The sequence below is a fragment of the Salvelinus fontinalis genome, chromosome 20, assembly GCF_029448725.1.
Source record: "Salvelinus fontinalis isolate EN_2023a chromosome 20, ASM2944872v1, whole genome shotgun sequence".
Lineage (NCBI taxonomy): Eukaryota > Metazoa > Chordata > Actinopteri > Salmoniformes > Salmonidae > Salvelinus > Salvelinus fontinalis.
The window spans coordinates 36417365-36443651 of record NC_074684.1 but is presented as its reverse complement, the minus strand read 5'-3'; the positions used below and the strand labels follow the sequence as shown (position 1 = coordinate 36443651).

General features: G+C 41.9%; 1 protein-coding gene across 2 annotated transcripts; it reads right to left on the bottom strand.

Moving 5' to 3' along the window:
- On the bottom strand, positions 1–25761 carry LOC129817799 (stathmin-4-like). 2 transcript variants are annotated; one of them, XM_055873368.1, is made up of 8 exons: positions 25598–25761; positions 19394–19451; positions 14319–14417; positions 9718–9923; positions 9190–9381; positions 3460–3711; positions 2274–2465; positions 1–1298 (listed from the first exon to the last, which is right to left on the bottom strand). In XM_055873368.1, exons 2-8 carry the CDS (start codon positions 19404–19406, stop codon positions 1221–1223), a joined length of 1032 nt encoding a protein of 343 aa, XP_055729343.1. In that variant the 5' UTR covers positions 19407–19451; positions 25598–25761; the 3' UTR covers positions 1–1220. The 2 variants fall into 2 exon arrangements, with proteins under 2 accessions (XP_055729343.1, XP_055729342.1); XM_055873367.1 differs by having other exon boundaries at positions 25649–25761.
- Between the last annotated feature and the right edge of the window lie 526 nt (positions 25762–26287).

Sequence of the window (26287 nt, the reverse complement as noted above, 5' to 3'; positions counted from 1 at the left end):
TTGATGCCAAAGGTGATTCAAACATTTATTGACTGTGTGAATACTTATGTAAATGAGATATTTCTGTATTTCATTTTTAATACATTAGCTAAAATTACTTGAGAGTACTCGAGACATATTTTGCCTTTTCCAATGACACAATCCAATCTGACATATCTGACTAACACAAATTATTTATCATTGATAGTGTCCCCCGGTAAATTGAAAATAGTGCATGGCTGAATGACGTGCATGAGCTGGTTACAGCATCCCGATAAAGCTATAGGGAAAAACGTATCACAGTAGAAATCATTTTGATGTGTAAGCGCTGCAAGTGAGATACAGAGTGTGGATGTTGTTGAGTCAGCTAGTGGGATAGTGGGCTCTGAGGGTGTGTTCAGTCAGCTAGTGGGATAGTGGGCTCTGAGGGTGTGATCAGTCAGCTAGTGGGATAGTGGGCTCTGAGGGTGTGTTCAGTCATCTCTGGGATAGTGGGCTCTGAGGGTGTGTTCAGTCATCTCTGGGATAGTGGGCTCTGAGGGTGTGTTCAGTCAGCTAGTGGGATAGTGGGCTCTGAGGGTGTGTTCAGTCAGCTAGTGGGATAGTGGGCTCTGAGGGTGTGTTCAGTCAGCTAGTGGGATAGTGGGCTCTGAGGGTGTGTTCAGTCAGCTAGTGGGATAGTGGGCTCTGAGGGTGTGTTCAGTCAGCTAGTGGGATAGTGGGCTCTGAGGGTGTGTTCAGTCATCTCTGGGATAGTGGGCTCTGAGGGTGTGTTCAGTCATCTCTGGGATAGTGGGCTCTGAGGGTGTGTTCAGTCAGCTAGTGGGATAGTGGGCTCTGAGGGTGTGTTAGTCAGCTCTGGGATAGTGGGCTCTGAGGGTGTGGTATTGTATGTTTTGGCACCATATTGAGAAGCTACCACTCCACTGTGTTCCACCACAAACACCAGCTTCACTCTCTCTGTTCCCACATAATTAACATAATTAAAACATCCCTTCACACCCAGATCCCCTCTCTCCATCCCCTCACCTTACATTGCCAGTCAGACACATGTCCTTATCTCTTTTTATTTAATCACAATGTTGTGTGTTGTGGAAAATCCCTGTTTAATTGTGTCTGCTTGTTCCGATTCGTTACCGTGTACATGAACTCCTGTGTTCATAGTTCAGATGGCCTTGTTTTCACTTCTCGCTTTTTCCCTTATTGTCTTGATCTCTTTTTATTTCTTTTTTTTAATTGACTCACAAAACCACTCCCTCGCTCCACTCGTCTTCCTCCTTCAGGGCTTTGTTCTTCCTCACCTCTTCTCTGTGTTTATTCTGCCACACGGAAAACAACAACAACAATATTTACATTTAGGAAACTATTAGCATAAACAAAATAAAACAACTCCTGAGGTTCTCAAGGGGAGGAAGTCAACATTGGAATGACCAGACAAAAACTCCTGAGGTTCTTAAGGGGAGGAACTCAACATGGGAATGACCAGACAAAAACTCCTGAGGTTCTCAAGGGGAGGAACTCAACATTGGAATGACCAGACAAAAACTCCTGAGGTTCTCAAGGGCAGGATCTCAACATGGGAATGACCAGACAAAAACTCATGAGGTTCTTAAGGGGAGGAACTCAACATGGGAATGACCAGACAAAAACTCCTGAGGTTCTCAAGGGGAGGAACTCAACATGGGAATGACCAAACAAAAACTCCTGAGGTTCTCAAGGGAGGAACTCAACATGGGAATGACCAGACAAAAACTTAGACAAGCTAGAAACCAACATGGGTTTAGTGTCTGTATAATATGAGGTTTGAGATTTTAGACAGGAGGAAAATACGGTAGATGAGAGTTTGTGGTGATGCAATTTTCTTTTAGAGAGTTAGAATAGATTAACTAAAGGGAGAGAGACATAGAGACTAGGAGACAGAGACACTAGAGAGACACTAGAGAGACTAGGAGAGAGAGACACTAGAGAGACTAGGAGAGAGAGACACTAGAGAGAGACATAGAGAGACTAGGAGAGAGAGACACTAGAGAGAGACATAGAGAGAGACATAGAGAGACTAGGAGAGAGAGACATTAGAGAGAGACACTAGAGAGACTAGGAGAGAGACACTAAAGAGAGACACTAGAGAGATCAGGAGAGAGAGACACTAGAGAGAGACACTAGAGAGAGACATAGAGAGAGAAATAAATAAGGAGAGTAGCTAAACATTAACAGACAGACAGACAGACAGACAGACAGACAGACAGACAGACAAGAGAATAAAGAGAAAGATCGTGATCGTGGCGAAACATCACCTTCTCCTGCAGTCGTTCCAACATGGCCGCCAGTAGAGCCCCTCTGTTCTCCTTGTTGGCCTCCATCTTCTGCTCCAGCTTCTCCTTGGAGTTCTTGATGAAGTTGTTGTTCTCCTCGAAGGCCTTCTGAATCACCTCTCTCTCATGCTCTCTCTTCTCTGCCAGGTGCTTCAGCAGCTCAGCCTCCTGGCACTAGAGGGCGGTGTGAGGAGTGGTATCAGGAGCAGGATACAAACAGACATGGATTATGGTGAGTGTGTTTAAGAGTGGTGAGTGTGTTTATGCGTAGTGAGTGTATGTCTCCTCTCCTCCTCCTTGACTCCATCCTCCTCCCTGTCTCCTAGTGTCTCCTCTACCTCCTCCCTGTCTCCTAGTGTCTCCTCTACCTCCTCCCTGTCTCCTAGTGTCTCCTCTCCTCCTCACTGTCTCCTCTCCTCTTCCCTGTCTCCTAGTGTCTCCTCTACCTCCTCCCTGCCTCCTCTCCTCCTCCCTGTCTCCTAGTGTGTCTCCTCTACTCCTCCCTGTCTCCTTGTGGTTCCTCTCCTCCTCCCTGTCTCCTTGTGGCTCCTCTACCTCCTCCCTGTCTCCTAGTGTTTCCTCTCCTCCCCCCTGTCTCATCTCCTCCTCCCTGTCTCCTCTCCTCCTCCCTGTCTCCTTCTGTATCTCCTCTACTCCTCTCTGTCTCCTAGTGTCTCCTCTCCTCCTCCCTGTCTCCTAGTGTCTCCTCTACTCCTCCCTGTCTCCTAGTGTCTCCTCTCCTCCTCCCTGTCTCCTAGTGTCTCCTCTCCTCCTCCCTGTCTCCTAGTGTCTCCTCTACTCCTCCCTGTCTCCTAGTGTCTCCTCTCCTCCTCCCTGTCCTCCTCACCTTCCTCCTCTCTTCCTCCCTGTCTCCTAGTGTCTCCTCTCCTCCTCCCTGTCTCCCAGTGTCTCCTCTACTCCTCACTGTCTCCTAGTCTCTCCTCCTCCCTGTCTCCTAGTGTCTCCTCTCCTCCTCTCTGTCTCCTAGTGTCTCCTCTCCTCCTCCCTGTCTCCTAGTGTCTCCTCTCCGCCTCCCTGTCCTACTCACCTTACTCCTCTCTTCCTCCCTGTCTCCTGTGTGTCTCCTCTACTCCTCCCTGTCTCCTAGTGTCTCCTCTCCTCCTCCCTGTCTCCTAGTGTCTCCTCTCCTCCTCCCTGTCCTCCTCACCTTCCTCCTCTCTTCTGCAGCCTCTAATTTCTTCTGGATCTCCTCCATGGAGAGTTCCCTGCGTTGGGGCATGGTAGCGTTGAGCTCTGGGACGCCATCAAATGACGGAGGCTTCAGGATGACCTCGAAGGCCTGGCCCGAAGAACGCTTGTTCAACTCTATCACCTCCACGTCCTTTATCACACACAAGTCCAGGTCCATCGCGTCTGCCAAAGCTAGTACCTTTTTCCTCACCTCTTCTGCATGTTTGTCCTGCCACACAGGAAAACAACAACAATATTTACATTCAGGAATCTATTAGCATTAATTCGGTAAAACCCAGACTGGAAAAACAGCATATAACAAAAGCTCCTAAGGCACTCAATGAATGTAATCAACATGGAAATGATCTGACAGAAACAAAAATAATGTTGTGTCTGTATATATTAATTAATTCTAATTTTTTGAAGATGTAAAAATTCAAATTTAGAGAGACTGGTAAGTGGAAGAGAAAGAGTTTGAATAGATAAACGAAAGTGAACGCCCCCTTTCGAATTTTCTCTATTTTATTTAAAATGTTTAAATTTTTATTTATTTCACCTTTATTTAACCAGGTAGGCTAGTCGAGAACAAGTTCTCATTTACAACTGCGACCTGGCCAAGATAAAGCAAAGCAGTGCGACACAAACAACAGAGTTACACATGAAATAAACAAACATACAGTCAATAATACAATAGAAAAAGTCTATATACAGTGTGTGCAAATGAGGTAGGATAATGGAGTTAAGGCAATAAATAGGCCATGGTGGAGAAATAATTACAATTTAGCAATTAAACACTGGAGTGATAGATGTGCAGAAGATGAATGTGCTAGTATAGATACTGGGGTGCAAAGGAGCAAAATAAATAAATAAATACAATATGGGGATGAGGATGTTGGATGGGCTATTACAGATGGGCTATGTACAGGTGCAGTGATCTGTGAGCTGCTCTGACAGCTGGTGCTTAAAGTTAGTGAGGGAGATATGAGTCTCCAGCTTCAGTGATTTTTGCAGTTCGTTCCAGTCATTGGCAGCAGAGAACTGGAAGGAAAGATGACCAAAGGAGGAATTGGCTTTGGGGGTGACCAGTGAGATATACAGTACCTGCTGGAGTGCGTGCAATGGTTGGGTGCTGCTATGGTGACCAGTGAGCTGAGATAAGGCGGGGCTTTACCTAGCAAAGACTTATAGATGACCTGGAGCCAGTTGGTTTGGTGACGAATATGAAGCGAGGGCCATCCAACGAGAGCATGCTGGTCGCAGTGGTGGGTAGTATATGGGGCTTTGGTGACAAAACGGATGGCACTGTGATAGACTGCATCCAATATGCTGAGTAGAGTGTTGGAGTATTTTGTAAATGACAATGCCGAAGTCAAGGATAGGTAGGATAGTCAGTTTTACGAGGGTACGTTTGGCAGCATGAGTGAAGGCTGCTTTGTTGCAAAATAGGAACCCGATTCTAGATTTAATTTTGGATTGGAGATGCTTAATGTGAGTCTGGAAGGAGAGTTTACAGTCTAACCAGACACCTAGGTATTTGTAGTTGTCCACATATTCTAAGTCAGAACGGGCGGGCAGGTGTGGGCAGCGATCAGTTGAAGAGCATGCATTTAGTTTTTCCTGCATTTAAGAGCAGTTGGAGGCTACGGAAGGAGAGTTGTATGGCATTGAAGCTCGCCTGGAGGTTTGTTAACACAGTGTCCAAAGAAGGGCCAGAAGTATACAGAATGGTGTCGTCTGCGTAGAGGTGGATCAGAGAATCACCAGCAGCAAGAGCGACATCATTGATGTATACAGAGAAAAGAGTCGGCCCGAGGTTTGAACCCTGCGGCACACCCATAGAGACTGCCAGAGTTCCGGACAACAGGCCATCCGATTTGACACACTGAACTCTGTCTGAGAAGTAGTTGGTGAACCAGGCGAGGCAGTCATTTGAGAAACCAAGGCTGTTGAGTCTGCCGATGAGGATGTGGTGATTGACAGAGTCGAAAGCCTTGGCCAGGTCGATGAATACAGCTGCACAGTATTGTCTCTTATTGATGGCGGTTATGATATCGTTTAGGACCTTGAGCGTGGCTGAGGTGCACCCATGACCAGCTCGGAAACCAGATTGCATAGCGGAGAAGGTACGGTGGGATTCGAAATGGTCGGTGATCTGTTTGTTATCTTGGCTTTCGAAGACCTTAGAAAGGCAGGGCAGGATAGATATAGGTCTGCAGCAGTTTGGGACTAGAGTGTCTCCCCCTTTGAAGAGGGGGATGACCGCGGCAGCTTTCCAATCTTTGGGGATCTCAGAAGATACGAAAGATAGGTTGAACGGGCTAGTAATAGGGGTCCAGATTGTCTAGCCCAGCTGATTTGTAGGGGTCCAGATTTTGCAGCTCTTTCAGAACATCAGCTATCTGGATTTGGGTGAAGGAGAAATGGGGGAGGCTTGGGCGAGTTGCTGTGGGGGGTGCAGGGCTGTTGACCGGGGTAGCCAAGTGGAAAGCATGGCCAGCCGTAGAATAATGCTTATTGAAATTCTCAATTTTTGCAGATTTATCTGTGTTGACAGTGTTTTCTATCCTCAGTGTAGTGGGCAGCTGGGAGGAGGTGCTCTTATTCTCCATGGACTTTACAGCGTCCCAGAACATTTTGGAGTTTGTGCTAAAGGATGCAAATTTCTTTTTGAAAAAGCTAGCCTTTGTTTTCCTAACTGCCTGTGTATTTTGGTTCCTAACTTCTCTGAAAAGTTGCATATCGCGGGGGCTATTCGATGCTAATGCAGTACGCCACAGGATGTTTTTGTGCTGGTCAAGGGCAGTCAGGTCTGGAGTGAACCAGGGCTATATCTGTTCCTGGTTCTACATTTTTATGAATGGGGCATGCTTATTTAAGATGGTGAGGAAAGCACTTTAAAGAATAACCAGGCATACTCTACTGACGGAATGAGGTCAATATCCTTCCAGGATACCCGGGCCAGGTCGTTTAGAAAGGCCTGCTCGCTGAAGTGTTTTTGGGAGCGTTTGACAGTGATGAGGGGTGGTCGTTTGACCGCAGACCCATTACGGACGCAGGCAATGAGGCAGTGATCGCTGAGATCCTGGTTGAAGACGGCAGAGGTGTACTTGAAGGGCAGGTTAGTTAGGATGATATCTATGAGGGTGCCCGTGTTTACGGATTTGGGGTTGTACCTGGTAGGTTCATTGATAATTTGTGTGAGATTGAGGGCATCAAGCTTAGATTGTAGGATGGCCTGGGTGTCAAGCATTTCCCAGTTTAGGTCACCTAATAGCACGAGCTCTGAAGATAGATGGGGGGGGCAATCAATTCACATATGGTGTCCAGTGCACAGCTGGGGGCAGAAGGTGGTCTATAGAAAGCGACAACGGTGAGTGACATGTTTCTGGAAAGGTGGATTTTTAAAAGTAGAACCTGAAATTGTTTGGGCACAGACCAGGAGAGCAAGACAGAACTCTGCTATCTCTGCAGTAGATTGCAACTCTGCCCCCTTTGGCAGTTCTATCTTGTAGAACATTTTTATAGTTAGGGATGGAAATTTCAGTGTTTGTGGTGGTCTTCCTAAGCCACGATTCAGACACGGCTAGGACATCCGGTTAGGCAGAGTGTGCTAAGGCAGTGAATAAAACAAACTTAGGGAGGAGGCTTCTAATGTTAACATGCATGAAACCAAGGCTTTTACAGTTACAGAAGTCAACAAATGAGAGCGCCTGTGTGATGGGAGTGGAGCTAGGCACTGCAGGGTCTGGATTAACCTGTACATCACCAGAGGAACGGAGGAGAAGTAGGATAAGGGTACGGCTAAAGGCTATAAGAACTGGTCATCTAGTACGTTCGGAACAGAGAGTAAAAGGAGCAGGTTTCTGGGCAGAGTAGAATAGATTCAAGGCATAATGTACAGACAAAGGTATGGTAGGATGTGAATACAGTGGAGGTAAACCTATGCACTGAGTGACGATGAGAGAGATATGTGCTCACTGCCCACAAAATGAGGTGGAAACTGAGCTGCACTTCCTAACCTCCTGCCCAATGTATGACCATATTAGAGACACATATTTCCCTCAGATTACACAGATCCACAAAGAATTCGAAAACAAATCCAATTTTGATAAACTCCCATATCTACTGGGTGAAATTCCACAGTATGCCATCACAGCAGCAAGATTTGTGACCTGTTGTCACAAGAAAAGGGCAACCAGTGAAGAACAAACACCATTGTAAATACAACCCATATTTATGCTTATTTATTTTAACTTGTGTGCTTTAACCATTCGTACATTGTTACAACACTGTATATATATAATATGACATTTGTAATGTCTTTATTGTTTTGAAACTTCTGTATGTGTAATGTTTACTGTTAATTTGTATTGTTTGTTTCACTTTTGTGTATTGTCTACCTCACTTGCTTTGGCAATGTTAACACATGTTTCCCATGCCAATAAAGCCCCTTGAATTGAATTGAATTGAATTGAATTGATATTGTTATTTGTAAACTCAGGTTCCCTTTATCTAATATTAGGTTTTGGTTGACGATCGGATAACATTCAGTATTTAAAATATGCAAAAATAGAGAAAATCAGAAAGGGGCAAATACTTTTTCAAGGCACTGTATATAAAATAGAGGGAGGGAGACTAGAGAGAGAGAGTGAATATATATAAATATATATATATTGTATATATACATATATATTAGATTTTTAATTTTTTCGATATGTATACTTTGACAATGTAAGTAATAATGAACTTGCCATGTCAATAAAGTCAATTGAATTGAATTGAGTGAAAGACTAGAGAGGAACTAGAGAGAGAGACTAGAGATGGACTAGAGAGGGACTAGAGAGAGAGACTAGAGATGGGGACTAGAGAGGAACTAGAGAGAGAGAGACTAGAGATGGACTAGAGAGAGAGACTAGAGATGGACTAGAGAGAGAGAGAGACTAGAGAGGAACTATAGAGAGAGAGAGAGAGACTAGAGATGGACTAGAGAGAGAGAGACTAGAGGAACTAGAGAGAGAGAGACTAGAGATGGACTAGAGATGGACTAGAGAGAGAGAGAGAGACTAGAGATGGACTAGAGAGAGAGAGAGAGAGAGAGACTAGAGAGGGACTAGAGAGAGAGAGAGAGAGGAACTAGAGAGAGAGAGAGAGAGAGAGAGACTAGAGATGGACTAGAGAGAGAGAGACTAGAGAGGAACTAGAGAGAGAGAGAGAGAGACTAGAGATGGACTAGAGAGAGAGAGAGACTAGAGATGGACTAGAGAGAGAGACTTTAAAGGGACTAGAGAGAGAGAGAGACTAGAGAGAGACTAGAGACAGATAGAGACTAGAAAGAGAGTAGAAAGAGACTAGAGAGGGACTAGAGAGAGAGAGAGACTAGAGAGAGAGAGAGAGAGAGACTAGAGATGGACTAGAGAGAGAGAGAAAGAGCAAGAGAGAGACTAGAGAGGAACTAGAGAGAGAGAGAGAGAGAGAGACTAGATATGGACTAGAGAGAGAGACTAGAGGAACTAGAGAGAGAGAGAGACTAGAGATGGACTAGAGAGAGAGAGAGAGAGAGAGAGACTAGAGAGAGAGAGAGATAGAGAGAGGAACTCAAGAGAAATAAATAAGGAGAGTAGCTAAACATTAACAGACAGACAGACAGACAGACAGACAGACAGAAAAGAGAATAAAGAGAAAGAGCGTGATCGTGGCGAAACATCACCTTCTCCTGCAGTCGTTCCAACATGGCCGCCAGTAGAGCCCCTCTGTTCTCCTTGTTGGCCTCCATCTTCTGCTCCAGCTTCTCCTTGGAATTCTTGATGAAGTTGTTGTTCTCCTCTAAGGCCTTCTGAATCACCTCTCTCTCATGCTCTCTCTTCTCTGCCAGGTGCTTCAGCAGCTCAGCCTCCTGGCACTAGAGGGCGGTGTGAGGAGTGGTATCAGGATACAGACAGGTGTGTGTTTGTGCCATAGAGATACTTAGAGGATGCAACATCTGTCCCATTATGGCGCCTGAGAGCATGGGCAGTGCCATTGAGGGCCATCTCCATTTTGAAGTAGTCAATGTTCTTCTTCTACTTGTTCTATGAATTGGTAAATAAACAGAACCTTCCTTAACCAATAGGAAGTCCCACTTCAAATTGGTGAAAGTCCTCAATGGCGCTGCCCATGCTAAAAACGGGCTTTTGAGAGTCCTCTATCGCTATGGTTATTGCATGTATGTATCTCTCTTCCTCCCTGTCCTCCTCACCTTCCTCCTCTCCTCTGCAGCCTCTAATTTCTTCTGGATCTCCTCCATGGAGAGTTCTCTGCGTTTGGGCATGGTAGCGTTGAGCTCTGGGACGCCATCAAATGACGGAGGCTTCAGGATGACCTCGAAGGCCTGGCCCGAAGAACGCTTGTTCAACTCTATCACCTCCACGTCCTTTATGACACACCAGCCCAGGGCCACCGCATCTGGGAATGGGACAGGAGGTAAGAGCTTTAAAACACAACCTAGCTAGCTCACATGTTTCCATATATTCTGCAAGTATAGTGTTCTATATTGTTATAGTGTTCCATATTGTTATAGTGTTCCATATTGTTATAGTGTTCCATATTGTTATAGTGTTCCATATTGTTATAGTGTTCCATATTGTTATAGTGTTCCATATTGTTATAGTGTTCCATATTGTTAGAGTGTTCTATATTGTTATAGTGTTCTATATTGTTATAGTGTTACAGTGTTCTATATTGTTATAGTGTTACAGTGTTCTATATTGTTATAGTGTTACAGTGTTCTATATTGTTATAGTGTTCTATATTGTTATAGTGTTATAGTGTTCTATATTGTTATAGTGTTCCATATTGTTATAGTGTTCCATATTGTTATAGTGTTCCATATTGTTATAGTGTTCTATATTGTTATAGTGTTCCATATTGTTATAGTGTTCCATATTGTTATAGTGTTCCATATTGTTAGAGTGTTCTATATTGTTATAGTGTTCTATATTGTTATAGTGTTACAGTGTTCTATATTGTTATAGTGTTCCATATTGTTATAGTGTTCTATGTTGTTATAGTGTTCTATATTGTTATAGTGTTCCATATTGTTATAGTGTTCCATATTGTTATAGTGTTCTATATTGTTATAGTGTTACAGTGTTCTATATTGTTATAGTGTTCCATATTGTTATAGTGTTCCATATTGTTATAGTGTTCTATATTGTTATAGTGTTACAGTGTTCTATATTGTTATAGTGTTCCATATTGTTATAGTGTTCTATAGTGTTATAGTGTTCCATATTGTTATAGTGTTCCATATTGTTATAGTGTTACAGTGTTCTATATTGTTATAGTGTTCCATATTGTTATAGTGTTCTATAGTGTTATAGTGTTCCATATTGTTATAGTGTTCTATATTGTTATAGTGTTCCATATTGTTATAGTGTTCTATATTGTTATAGTGTTACAGTGTTCTATATTGTTATAGTGTTCCATATTGTTATAGTGTTCCATATTGTTATAGTGTTCCATATTGTTATAGTGTTATAGTGTTCCATATTGTTATAGTGTTCCATATTGTTATAGTGTTCCATATTGTTATAGTGTTCTATATTGTTATAGTGTTCCATATTGTTATAGTGTTCCATATTGTTATAGTGTTCCATATTGTTAGAGTGTTCTATATTGTTATAGTGTTCTATATTGTTATAGTGTTACAGTGTTCTATATTGTTATAGTGTTCCATATTGTTATAGTGTTCTATGTTGTTATAGTGTTCTATATTGTTATAGTGTTCCATATTGTTATAGTGTTCCATATTGTTATAGTGTTCTATATTGTTATAGTGTTACAGTGTTCTATATTGTTATAGTGTTCCATATTGTTATAGTGTTCCATATTGTTATAGTGTTCTATATTGTTATAGTGTTACAGTGTTCTATATTGTTATAGTGTTCCATATTGTTATAGTGTTCTATAGTGTTATAGTGTTCCATATTGTTATAGTGTTCCATATTGTTATAGTGTTACAGTGTTCTATATTGTTATAGTGTTCCATATTGTTATAGTGTTCTATAGTGTTATAGTGTTCCATATTGTTATAGTGTTCTATATTGTTATAGTGTTCCATATTGTTATAGTGTTCTATATTGTTATAGTGTTACAGTGTTCTATATTGTTATAGTGTTCCATATTGTTATAGTGTTCCATATTGTTATAGTGTTCCATATTGTTATAGTGTTCTATATTGTTATAGTGTTCTATATTGTTATAGTGTTCCATATTGTTATAGTGTTCTATATTGTTATAGTGTTCTATATTGTTATAGTGTTCTATGTTGTTATAGTGTTCCATATTGTTATAGTGTTCTATATTGTTATAGTGTTCTATGTTGTTATAGTGTTCTATATTGTTATAGTGTTACAGTGTTCTATAATGTTATAGTGTTCCATATTGTTATAGTGTTCTATATTGTTATAGTGTTCTATGTTGTTATAGTGTTACAGTGTTCTATATTGTTATAGTGTTCCATATTGTTATAGTGTTCCATATTGTTATTGTGTTCCATATTGTTATAGTGTTCCATATTGTTATAGTGTTCTATATTGTTATAGTGTTCTATATTGTTATAGTGTTCTATATTGTTATAGTGTTCTATATTGTTATAGTGTTCTATATTGTTATAGTGTTCCATATTGTTATAGTGTTCTATATTGTTATAGTGTTCCATATTGTTATAGTGTTCTATATTGTTATAGTGTTACAGTGTTCTATATTGTTATAGTGTTCCATATTGTTATAGTGTTCTATATTGTTATAGTGTTACAGTGTTCTATATTGTTATAGTGTTCCATATTGTTATAGTGTTCCATATTGTTTTAGTGTTCTATGTTGTTATAGTGTTATAGTGTTCTATATTGTTATAGTGTTCCATATTGTTATAGTGTTCCATATTGTTATAGTGTTCCATATTGTTATAGTGTTCTATAGTGTTATAGTGTTCTATATTGTTATAGTGTTCTATATTGTTATAGTGTTCTATATTGTTATAGTGTTCCATATTGTTATAGTGTTCTATAGTGTTATAGTGTTCTATATTGTTATAGTGTTCCATATTGTTATAGTGTTCTATATTGTCATAGTGTTCTATATTGTTATAGTGTTATAGTGTTCTATATTGTTATAGTGTTCCATATTGTTATAGTGTTCTATATTGTTATAGTGTTACAGTGTTCTATATTGTTATAGTGTTCCATATTGTTATAGTGTTCCATATTGTTTTAGTGTTCTATGTTGTTATAGAGTTATAGTGTTCTATATTGTTATAGTGTTCCATATTGTTATAGTGTTCCATATTGTTATAGTGTTCCATATTGTTATAGTGTTCTATAGTGTTATAGTGTTCTATATTGTTATAGTGTTCTATATTGTTATAGTGTTCTATATTATTATAGTGTTCTATATTGTTATAGTGTTCCATATTGTTATAGTGTTCTATAGTGTTATAGTGTTCTATATTGTTATAGTGTTCCATATTGTTATAGTGTTCTATATTGTCATAGTGTTCTATATTGTTATAGTGTTATAGTGTTCTATATTGTTATAGTGTTCCATATTGTTATAGTGTTCTATATTGTTATAGTGTTACAGTGTTCTATATTGTTATAGTGTTCCATATTGTTATAGTGTTCTATATTGTTATAGTGTTCTATAGTGTTACAGTGTTCTATATTGTTATAGTGTTCCATATTGTTATAGTGTTCTATATTGTTATAGTGTTCCATATTGTTATAGTGTTCCATATTGTTATAGTGTTCTATATTGTTATAGTGTTCTATATTGTTACAGTGTTCTATAGTGTTATAGTGTTCTATATTGTTATAGTGTTCCATATTGTTATAGTGTTCCATATTGTTATAGTGTTCTATATTGTTATATTGTTAAAGTGTTCTATATTGTTATAGTGTTCTATATTGTTATAGTGTTATAGTGTTCTATATTGTTATAGTGTTCCATATTGTTATATTGTTCTATATTGTTATAGTGTTCCATATTGTTATAGTGTTCTATATTGTTATAGTGTTCTATATTGTTACAGTGTTCCATATTGTTATAGTGTTCCATATTGTTATCGTGTTCTATATTGTTATAGTGTTCCATATTGTTATTGTGTTCTATATTGTTATAGTGTTCAATATTGTTACAGTGTTCCATATTGTTATAGTGTTCTATATTGTTATAGTGTTACAGTGTTCTATATTGTTATAGTGTTCCATATTGTTATAGTGTTCTATATTGTTATAGTATTACAGTGTTCTATATTGTTATAGTGTTCCATATTGTTATAGTGTTCCATATTGTTTTAGTGTTCTATGTTGTTATAGTGTTCTATAGTGTTATAGTGTTCTATATTGTTATAGTGTTCCATATTGTTTTAGTGTTCTATGTTGTTATAGTGTTCTATAGTGTTATAGTGTTCTATATTGTTATAGTGTTCCATATTGTTTTAGTGTTCTATGTTGTTATAGTGTTCTATAGTGTTATAGTGTTCTATATTGTTATAGTGTTCTATATTGTTATAGTGTTCCATATTGTTATAGTGTTCCATATTGTTATAGTGTTCTATGTTGTTATAGTGTTCTATAGTGTTATAGTGTTCTATATTGTTATAGTGTTCTATATTGTTATAGTGTTCTATATTGTTATAGTGTTCTATATTGTTATAGTGTTATATTCTGCAAATGTATTTCTCTCTTCAATGTTGTCTTTTCTTTTTCGTTTCTACCTGAATATGTTGTACTTCTGTATGAAACGTCAGGAAGTACAAGGTATAACTTATAAATTAACTTTGTGAATGTGTTGTTTTACCTTCTGCCTGGTATGTGGGCTTACAGTCGATGGTCTGAGGGTTGATGCAGGAGCAGAACAGAGACACCAGGGGGAGCTCTTTCACCTTCTCTCTGTACGCTGCAGGGGAAACACACCTATAGTTATATATACAGTGCCTTCGTCTCCTCTCTGATCACAGTGCCTTAGGAAAGTATTCAGACCCCTTTACTTTTTCCACATTTTGTTATGTGACATACAGCCTTCTTCTAAAATTGATTACATTGTTTCCCTCCCCCTCATCAATCTACACACAATACCCCATAATGACAAAGGGAAAAAATGTTTTTTTAGAAATTTTACAAATGTATTAAAAATAAAACGCTGAAATATCACATTTTACATAAGTATTCAGACCCTTTACTCAGTACTTTGTTGAAACACCTTTGGCAGCGATTACAGTCTTCTTAAGTATGACGCTACAAGCTTGGCACACCTGTATTTGGGGAGTTTCTCCCATTCTTCTCTGCACATCCTCTCAAACTCTGTCAGGTTGGATGGGGAGCGTCGCTGCACAGCTATTTTCAGGTCTCTCCAGAGATGTTCGATCAAGTCCGTGCTCTGGCTGGGCCACTCAAGGACATTCAGAGACTTGTACAGAAGAAACACTCTGTGTTGTCTTGGCTGTGTGTTTAGGGTTGTTGTCTTGTTGGAATGTAAATCTTTGCTCCAGTTTGGAGCAGGTTTTCACCAAGGATCTCTCTGTACTTTGCTTTGTTCATTTTTCCCTCGATCCTGATAAGTCTCCCAGTCACTGCCTCTGAAAAACATCCCCACAGCATGATGCTGCCACCACCATGCTTCACCATGATGCTGCCACCACCATGCTTCACCAGAGGGATGGTTCCAGGTTTCCTCCAGATGTGACGCTTGGCATTCAGGCCAAAGAGTTCAATCTTGGTTTCATCAGACCAGAGAATCTTGTTTCTCATGGTCTGAGAGTCCTTTAGGTGCCTTTTGGCAAACTCCAAATGGCTCCCATGTGCCTTTTACTGAGGAGTGGCTTCCATCTGGCCGCTCGACCATAAAGGCCTGATTTGTGGAGTGAAGCAGAGATGGTTGTCCTTCTGGAAGGTTCTCCCATCTCCACAGAGGAACTCTGGAGCTCTGTCAGAGTGACCATCAGGTGCTTGGTCACCTCCCTGACCAAGGCCTTTCTTCCCTGATTGCTCAGGTTTGGACAGGCGGCCAGCTCTCGGAAGAGTCTTGGTGGTTCCAAACTTCTTCCATTTAAGAATGATGGAGACCACTGTGTTTTTAGGGACCTTCAATGCTGCAGACTTTATTTGGTACCCTTCGAGTTGTCTCGAGTTCTGTGACTCGATACAATCCTGTCTCTTTCTTTGACCTTATGGCTTGGTTTTTGCTCTGGCATCAACTGTGGGACCTTATCTAGACAGGTATGTTCCTTTCCAAATCATGTTCAATCAATTGAATTTACCACAGATGGACTCCAATCAAGTTGTAGAAACATCTCAAGGATGAGCAATGGAAACAGGATGCACCTGAGCTAGATTTCGAGTCTCATAGCAAAGGGTCTGAATACTGATGTAAATAAGTGTAAATGTATGTATGTAAATGTAAATACGGTATTTCATTGTTATTATGTTTTTATATTTTCAATAACTTAAAAAAAAACAGTTATCGCTTTGTCATTATGGGGTATTGTGTGTAGATTGTTTAGGAAATTGTTTTATTTAATACATTTTAGAAAAAGGCTCTAATGTAATAAAATGTGGAAAAAGTCAAGGGGTATGAATTTTAGATTTTTGGTTCCGACCGCCGTGTCTTTGTGAGACGCAGAGTAGGTGAACGAATGATCTCCGCATGTGTGGTTCCCACCGTGAAGCATGGAGGAGGAGGTGTGATGGTGTAGGAGTGCTTTTCTGGTGACACTGTTGGTGATTTATTTAGAATTCAAAGCACACGTAACCAGCATGGCTACCACAGCATTCTGCAGCGATACGCCATCCCATCTGGTTTGTGCTTAGTGGGACTATCAATTGTTTTTCAACAGGACAATGACCCAAAACACACCTCCAGGCTGTGTAAGGGCTATTTGACCAAGAAGGAGAGTGATGGAGTGCTGCATCAGATGACCTGGCCTCCACAATCACCCCGACCTCAACCCAATTGAGATGGATTGGGATGAGTTGGACAGCAGAGTGAAGAAAAATCAGCCAACAAGTGCTCAACATATGTGGGAATTCCTTCATGACTGTTGGAAAAGCATTCCTCATGAAGCTGGTTGAGAGAATGCCAAGAGTGTGCAAAACTGTCATCAAGGTAAAGGGTGTTTACTTTGAAGAATATAAAATATATTTAGATTTGTTTAAAACTGTAGGCCACTGCACAATCCCTCTGCTGTAGTTAGCCTAGCCTAACCTAGGCCACTGCACAATCCTTCTGCTCTAGGTAGCCTAACCTAACCTAGGCCACTGCACAATACCTCTGCTCTAGGTAGCCTAACCTAACCTAGGCCACTGCACAATCCCTCTGCTCTAGGTAGCCTAACATAACCTAGGCCACTGCACAATACCTCTGTTCTAGGTAGCCTAGCCTAACCTAGGCCACTGCACAATACCTCTGTTCTAGGTAGCCTAGCCTACAATGCCTTGCAAAAGTATTCATCCCCCTTGGCGTTTGTCCTATTTTGTTGCATTACAACCTGTAATTTAAATAGATTTTTATTTGGATTTCAGGTAATGGACATACACAAAATAGTCCAAATTGTTGAAGTGAAATGGAAAAAATAACTTGTTTCAATTTTTTAAAATAAAATATAGAAAACGGAAAAGTGGTGCATGTTGTCACGACTTCTGCCGAAGTCGTTGCCTCTCCTTGTTCGGGCGGTGTTTGGCGGTCGACGTCACCGGTCTTCTAGCCATCATCGATCCATTTTTCATTTTCCATTGGTTTTGTCTTGTCTTCCCACACACCTGTTTTCAATCCCATCCATTACCTCTTGTGTATTTAACCCTCTGTTTCCCCTCATGTCTTTGTCAGAGATTGTTTCTTGTTAGTATTGTTTTTTATGTGTATAGGTGCGCGACGGGTCTTCGTACCCATATTTGTTTGTTCGTTTCTTATTTAGTGTTATGGAGCATGTATTTGGACTTTCATTAAAAGACTCCATTTTACACTCCGTTTGACTCTCCTGCGTCTGACTTCCCGGCCACCTATACACACGACTCTGACACATGTATATGTATTCATCCCCTTTGCTATGAAGATCTGGTGCAACCAATTACCTTCAGAAGTCACATAATTAGTTAAATAAAGTCCACCTGTGTGCAATCTAAGTGTCACATGATCTCAGTATATATACACTTGTTCTGAAACGCCCCAGAGTCTGCAACACCACTAAGCAAGGGGCACCACCAATCAAGAGGCATCATGAAGACCAAGGAGCTCTTACAAACAGGTCAGGGACAAAGTTGTGGAGAAGTACAGATCAGGTTTGGGTTATAAAAAAATATCATAAACTTTGAACATCCCACGGAGCACCATTAAATCCATTATTAGAAAACGTTAAGAATATGGCACCACAACAAACGTGCCAAGAGAGGGCCGCCCACCAAAACTCACAGACCAGGCAAGGAGGGCATTAATCAGAGAGGCAACAAAGAGACCAAAGCTAACCCCGAAGGAGCTGCAAAGCTCCACAGCGGAGATTGGAGTATCTGTCCATAGGGCCACTTTAAGCCGTACACTCCACAGAGCTGGGCTTTACGGAAGAGTGGCCAGAAAAAAACATTACTTCAAGAAAAAAATGAAGCAAAAGAAGGTACTCTGGTCAGATGAGACAAAAATTGAGCTTTTTGGCCATCAAGGAAAGCGTTATGTCTGGCGCAAACCCAACACCTCTCATCACTCTGAGAACACCATCCCCACAGTGAAGCATGGTGGTGGCAGCATCATGCTGTGGGGATGTTTTCATTGGCAGGGACTGGGAAACTGGTCAGAATTGAAGGAATGATGGATGGTGCTAAATACAGGGACATTTTTGAGGGAAACCTGTTTGTCTTCCAGAGATTTGAGACTGGGACGGAGGTTCACCTTCCAGCAGGACAATGACCCTAAGCATACTGCTAAAGCAACACTCGAGTGGTTTAAGGGGAAACATTTAAATGTCTTGGAATGGCCTAGTCAAAGCCCAGACCTCAATCCAATTGAGAATTTGTGGTATGACTTAAAGATTGCTGTACACCAGCGGAACCCATCCAACTTGAAGGAGCTGGAGCAAAAATCCCAGTGGCTAGATGTGCCAGGCTTATAGAGACATACCCCAAAAGACTTGCAGCTGTAAATGCTGCAAAAGGTGGCTCTACAAAGTATTGACTTTGGGGGGGTGAATAGTTATGCACGCTCAAGTTTTCTGTATTTGTTTGTCTTATTTCTTGTTCGTTTCACAAATAAACATATTTTGCATCTTCTAAGTGGTAGGCGTGTTGTGTAAATCAAATGATAAACCCCCCCAAAAAATCTATTTTAACTCTAGGTTGTAAGGCAACAAAATAGGACAAATGCCAAGGGGGATGAATACTTTTGCAAGCCACTGTAGTCCACTGTACAGTACAGTGTGTCTCTGACAGTGTAAACCAAGCCAACACCCAAACTACGGTCCCTGGCTAGGCTAGACTAATATCAACCCAGCCTACCCCAAAAATATACAAAGCATCATCCCCAACTCATTAGTTTACAGCTGAATATAACACCTCCCAAACATGGCTTAACACAGTAGCTACAGTACATGCAGTGTAATGGTTCATTACCTACATTGGTGGTATTAGGAAAGGCCTTATGTATCGTTTACAGAAAATGGCATATATTATGTTGAAGTTATGTTTCAAATGTAGGACCTCTGTTGGAGGTACACAAGGAGTATAGTATGAAGGTATAGGGCAATGCTATTTTACATTAAATAAGTATACGTACTTATGTTTTGTTGTGTCTAAATTATGTCTCAGGTTAAGCGGTGTCAGCATTAATGGCTTTTGTTGGAGGTACATTTGGGGTTTCATGAAGGTATTGTGTATATGGAGATAAGTGCTTACCTGCTAGGGTCATGATTCCACTGTGTTGAGCTCAGGTCAATTCTGCTCAATGCTGTTCCTGTAGATAAAGAGAGCTTCAATGAGATTTAACTTTACAAGAAGGATTATTAAAATAATCTGGAGTTAACGTATCACCCAGGGTCACGCTATGTTCAAGAGACTGGTGCTTGAAGTCTTAATGAGAAAATGGAAAAATCTGTGAATGGTAATAAAAAGTGTTCATTTTGAAGAGAGGCTATCTGATAATCCTGATGTTTGTGATATACGTCGTTCAGGTTAACCTTACTGCCACGCACTATAACCTGTACCAGTGTTTGTGTGTGTGCCTGGGCGCGTTTTAACCCCCTGCATAGTGATAAATCACAGTCGTGACACGTGGAGGAAAACGGCAGAGTGAATTCAGATGAGAGAGCGAGAGAGCGAGAGAGCAAGAGAGAGAGAGAGAGAGAGAGTAGGAGGGGTGGCAGCCCTTCTCCCTCCAGATCTATCCACCAGCTGCTCTCTCTGTCTCCACCCTTCCTCAGATGGGCTCCTCAACACGGAATTAATGCAAAATATTACCAAAATCTATTCTTACATGTCTTTCTTCTTCAGTGGCCAAACACTACTACCAACTGGGCACACACCACGTCATTTAAAATGAAATTGTGTTGAACCAACCTGGAATAGACTTTGAATTGACATCTGTGCCAAGTGGGTAGTTTGTTCTTCAGGCTCCTAATACTACTCATTTTAGGACCACTTCTTGGATCGAAAAGGGTTAAACCGTCCCGTCTTAGTCAGGCTAACTCATAACTCCAAGTCCTCCTGACTAACCCTTAGTCTGGCTAACTCCGAACTCCAAGTCCTCCTGACTAAACCTTAGTCTGGCTAACCCCTGAACTCCAAGTCCTCCTGACTAAACCTTAGTCAGACTAACTCCTAACTCCAAGTCCTCCTGACTAAACCTTAGTCAGACTAACTCCAAGTCCTCCTGACTAAACCTTAGTCTGGCTAACTCCAAGTCCTCCTGACTAACCCTTAGTCAGACTAACTCCTAACTCCAAGTCCTCCTGACTTCAAAGTCAGGAAGGCTATTTGGATGTTGCAATGTAGGCACGAGGCGTTGATAATAAAGGGGCCTTGCTTTTTTAGTGATTGATTGTCCACGTGGGTTTGAGTGAGAAAGACAAAGAGGAGAACCAAACACAGCCCTCGAGCGCAGACCCAATACAACTGTTGGATTTTCTAATTTTAACAACGTGACGTCTCAACCCACCAGGAGATAAAAAATTAAAAACGTTTTGGAGAACCAATTACAAATTTAGACATAAAGGACAGAGAAAAGCCGACCCCTGATATAATTTAGGAGACCTTTAAGGTGTACATTAGGAGAAAGAAAATGTCACACTCTGCAAAAATGTAATCTGAGATTGAAATTAAAATGAAATAAAAAGAAATCACTATTTTAGAAAAAGGACATAAAAAATCTTTACAAGGTAAAAAAGAAAATACAATTTCTGAAAATAAGCAGGAATACGCTATTTTAAAAGCATAAAGGTTAATGGCAAATAAACCTGGTAGATATCTCGCAGCTCTCACGAAACGAATACACACTAAACCAGTTATAATTTAAAAGACAAAGATACAAATGTGGTAATTAGAAAAAGCAATGTGATTAATGACGATTTCATAAGTTTCTATGAAAATGTCCAGCGCATTTGGAAAGTATTCAGACCCCTTCCCTTTTTCCACATTTTGTTACGTTACAGATGGATTAAATTGAAAAAAAAATATTCATCAATCTACACACAATACCCCATAATGCCAAAGCAAAAACGGGTTTTTAGAAAAGTTTGCAAATGTGTGAAAAACAAAAACAGAAATACTTTATTTACATGAGAGTCGAAATTGAGACTCGAAATTGAGCTCAGGTGCATCCTGTTTCCATTGATCATCATTGAGATGTTTCTACAACTTCATTGGAGTCCACGTGTGGTAAATTCAATTGATAGGACATGATTTGGAAATGCACACGCTTGTCTATATAAGGTCCCACAGTTATTAGAGCAAAAACTAAGCCATGAGGTTGAAGGAATTGTCCGTAGAGCTCCAAGACAGGATTGTGTCGAGGCACAGATCTGGGGAAGGATACCAAAAGATTTCTGCATCATTAAAGGTCCGCAAGAACACAGTGTCCTCCATCATTCTTAAATGGAAGAAGTTTGGAAGCACCAAGACTCTTCCTAGAGCTGGCCGCCCGGCCAAACTGAGCGATCTGGGGAGAAGGGCCTTAGTCAGGGAGGTGACCAAGAACCCGATGGTCACTCTGACAGAGCTCCAGAGTTCCTCTGTGGAGATGGGAGAACCTTTCAGAAGGACACCCATCTCTGCAGCACTCCATCAATCAGGCCTTTATGGTAGAGTGGCCAGACGGAAGCCACTCCTCAGTAAAAGGCACATGACAACCCGCTTGGAGTTTGCCAAAGGGCACCTAAAGACTCTCAGACCATGAGAAACAAGATTCTCTGGTCTGATGAAACCAAGATTGAACTCTTTGGCCTGAATGCCACGTCTGGAAGAAACCTGGCACCATCCCTACAGTGAAGCATGGTGGTGGCAGCATCATGCTGTGGGGATGTTTTTCAACAGCAGGGACTGGGAGACTAGTCAGGATCAAGGGAAAGATGAATGGAGCAAAGTACAGAGAGATCCTTGGTGAAAACCTGCCCGAGAGCGCTCAGGAACTCAGACTGGGGTTTGGGACCTTCCAACAGGACAACGACCCTAAGCACATAGCCAAGACAGTGCAGGTGTGGCTTCGGGACAAGTCTCTGAATGTCCTTGAGTGGCCCTGCCAGAGCCCGGACTTGAACCCATTGAAACATCTTTGGAGAGATCTGAAAATAGCTGTCCAACCTGACAGAGCTTGAGAGGATCTGCAGAGAAGAATGGGAGAAACTCCCCAAATACAGGTGTGCAAGCTTGTGGCATCATACCCAAGAAGACTCGAGGGTGTAATCGCTGCCAAAGGTGCTTCAACAAAGTACTAAGTAAAGGGTCTGAATACTTATGTAAATGTGAAATGTCCATTTGATTTTAAACATTTGCAAACATTTCTAAAAACCTGTTTTGCTTTGTCATTATGGAGTATTGTGTGTAGGTTGATAAGCGAAAAATAACAATTTAATCCATTTTAGAATAAGGCTGTAACTTTAAAAAATGTAATGCTTACCGATTGCACAGCATAAATCAGAATTAAACAGTTGGACGTATTCTATAGCCTTCTTAGACTTAACAACCCTGAAGCAATTATCAACAGACAAAAAAATAATTACTGAAAACAGAGATCACCCAAAAATAAATATTAGATTCAGTTAAAATATTTGCGATTTTACAGAAATAACAACACATGTCACTCAATTCAGTACTTCCTAGTTCCATGTATCAAACTGTTCCCCCCCCCCCCAGTTACATTAAAACCAGGAAAATCGGGAGAGTCCAGACCGCTGTGACTGTCCAGACCACTGTGGCTGTCCAGACCACTGTGACTGTCCAGACCGCTGTGACACAGCTCTCTCTTCACTGTGACTGTCCAGACAACTGTGAGTGTCCAGACCGCTGTGACACAGCTCTCTCCACTGTGCCTGTCCAGACCACTGTGACTGTCCAGACCGCTGTGACACAGCTCTCTCTCCACTGTGACAGTCCAGACCACTGTGGCTGTCCAGACCACTGTGACTGTCCAGACCACTGTGACTGTCCAGACCACTGTGACTGTCCAGACCACTGTGGCTGTCCAGACCACTGTGACTGTCCAGACCACTGTGGCTGTCCAGACTACTGTGACTGTCCAGACCACTGTGACTGTCCAGATCAGTGTGACACAGCTCTCTCTCCACTGTGGCTGTCCAGACCACTGTGACTGTCCAGACCACTGTGTCACAGCTCTCTCTTCACTGTGACTGTCCAGACCGCTGTGACACAGCTCTCTCTCCACTGTGACATGAAACCCCCAGAGACCAGTGGTCTCACGCACGCGCACACTCAACACCTGTCACCCGAGAGGCTGGTCGATACACACATTCTGCATGGTAAGCTGTTCACTTCTTGTTTGTCAATAAAGAAGACAGGAAGTCTGCATTCTCTCCTCTGTCTGTCTTCCTCTCCTCTCCTCTGTCTGTCTTCCTCACTCTGTCTGTCTGTCTTCCTGTCCTCTGCGTGTGTCAGTAGATCTATGCTACTTTTCTTAATAAAGTCTCTCTCTCTCTCTCTCTCTCTCTCTCTCTCTCTCTCTCTCTCTCTCTCTACGTCTCTCTCTCTCTCTCTCTCTCTCTCTCTCTCTCTCATCTCTCTCTCTCTCTCTCTCTCTCTCTCTCTCTCTCTCTCTCTCTCTCTCTCTCTCTCTCTCTCTCTCTCTCTCTCTCTCTCTCTCTCTCTCTCTCTCTCTCTCTCTCTCTCTCTCTCTCTCTCTCTCTCTCTCTCTCTCTCTCTCTCGCTCTCTGTCCTCACTTCCCCTCTATCACCCCTCTCTCTCCTCCCCCCCTTTCCTTATCATATTACCTAATGTCCAGTCAGCACCGCTCATCCCAGTACACACCCACCCAGAGTGAATCCAGTGCTCGGAAGCTGATATCCAACGACATGAGTATACACAGAATATCGTTCAGCTGAAAGTGCTGTTATGAGGATCTAGGTAAATACCTGAATTATGAACCTTATATCATTCTGTTCTAACAGCCCAGACAGAAGACACAACAGATACACATACCCTGCCTGTTGTCATACATACTGTAAACACACAGACAGACAACGCTGAATAGGATACATTATTTATGACAGACAGACAGACACAATGCTGCATAGAATACCTGATTACTGACAGACAGACGGACACAACGTGGGGAGAGAGGACCTGATTACTGACAGACAGAGGGACACAACGTGGGGAGAGAGGACCTGATTACTGACAAACAGAGAGACACGACGTGGAGAGAGAGGACCTGATTACTGACAGACAGAGAGACACGACGTGGAGAGAGAGGACCTGATTACTGACAGACACGTGGAGAGAGAGGACATGATTACTGACAGACAGAGGGACACAACGTGGAGAGAGAGGACCTGATTACTGACAGACAGACAGACACAACGTGGAGAGAGAGGACCTGATTACTGACAGACAGAGAGACACAACGGGGAGAGAGAGGACCTGATTACTGACAGACAGAGGGACACAACGTGGAGAGAGAGGACCTGATTACTGACAGACAGACGGACACAACGTGGAGAGAGAGGACCTGATTACTGACAGACAGACGGACACAACGTGGAGAGAGAGGACCTGATTACTGACAGACAGACAGACACAACGTGGAGAGAGAGGACCTGATTACTGACAGACAGAGAGACACAACGTGGGGAGAGAGGACCTGATTACTGACAGACACGTGTAGAGAGAGGACCTGATTACTGACAGACAGAGGGACACAACGTGTAGAGAGAGGACCTGATTACTGACAGACAGACAGACACAACGTGGAGAGAGAGGACCTGATTACTGACAGACAGAGAGACACAACGTGGAGAGAGAGGACCTGATTACTGACAGACAGAGAGACACAACGTGGGGAGAGAGGACCTGATTACTGACAGACAGAGAGACACAACGTGGGGAGAGAGGACCTGATTACTGACAGACAGACGGACACAACGTGGAGAGAGAGGACCTGATTACTGACAGACACGTGTAGAGAGAGGACCTGATTACTGACAAACAGAGAGACACAACGTGGGGAGAGAGGACCTGATTACTGACAAACAGAGAGACACAACGTGGGGAGAGAGGACCTGATTACTGACAGACACGTGTAGAGAGAGGACCTGATTGCTGACAAACAGAGAGACACAACGTGGGGAGAGAGGACCTGATTACTGACAAACAGAGAGACACAACGTGGGGAGAGAGGACCTGATTACTGACAAACAGAGAGACACAACGTGGAGAGAGAGGACCTGATTACTGACAGACAGACGGACACAACGTGGAGAGAGAGGACCTGATTACTGACAGACAGAGAGACAGACACAACGTGGAGAGAGAGTACACGGAGTTCCCTAGACGACAGTTGTTGCATCGTTTTCCAGTACAGCCAACAGCTACACTACTACATCCTATAGTAACATCCCATAATATTAGTGTAACTACCTCCAATAACAGCCTACCTCCTTGATCTGTTTCTGTGTTATGTTCAGGAGAGGCTTATTCTTTCTTACCCTCCTCCGGAGCAGGGCTGAGTTGATGATGGTGGATGGGGGTGGTGGGGTAGGTCCGGGTTATCAGGCTGTCTCTCTCTCTCTGTCTTGCTCCGTGGATACACACTAGCGGCAGCATCAGCAACAGCCCCTCTCCTACCCCATGACATCACCACCGGGCCCTGCTATTGGTCCAGAGGAGTGCCAGCATCTAGCCCCGGCAGCCTATCAGGGGTTGAGAGCAGGGAGGGGGGGGGGGGGGGGGGGGTGCTGTTAACCCTTTGTGTTGTACTGCAGGGGGCCATCATATGATATGATGGGTTGATACTGTATGATGGGTTGTTACTATATAATGGGTTGTTACTGTATGATGGGTTGTTATGGTATGATGGGTTGTTACTATATGATGGGTTGTTATGGTATGATGGGTTGTTACTGTATAATGGGTTGTTACTGTATGATGGGTTGTTATGGTATGATGGGTTGTTACTGTATGATGGGTTGTTACTATATGATGGGTTGTTATGGTATGATGGGTTGTTATGGTATGATGGGTTGTTATGGTATGATGGGTTGTTACTATATGATGGGTTGTTATGGTATGATGGGTTGTTACTGTATGATGGGTTGTTCCTGTATGATGGGTTGTTATGGTATGAT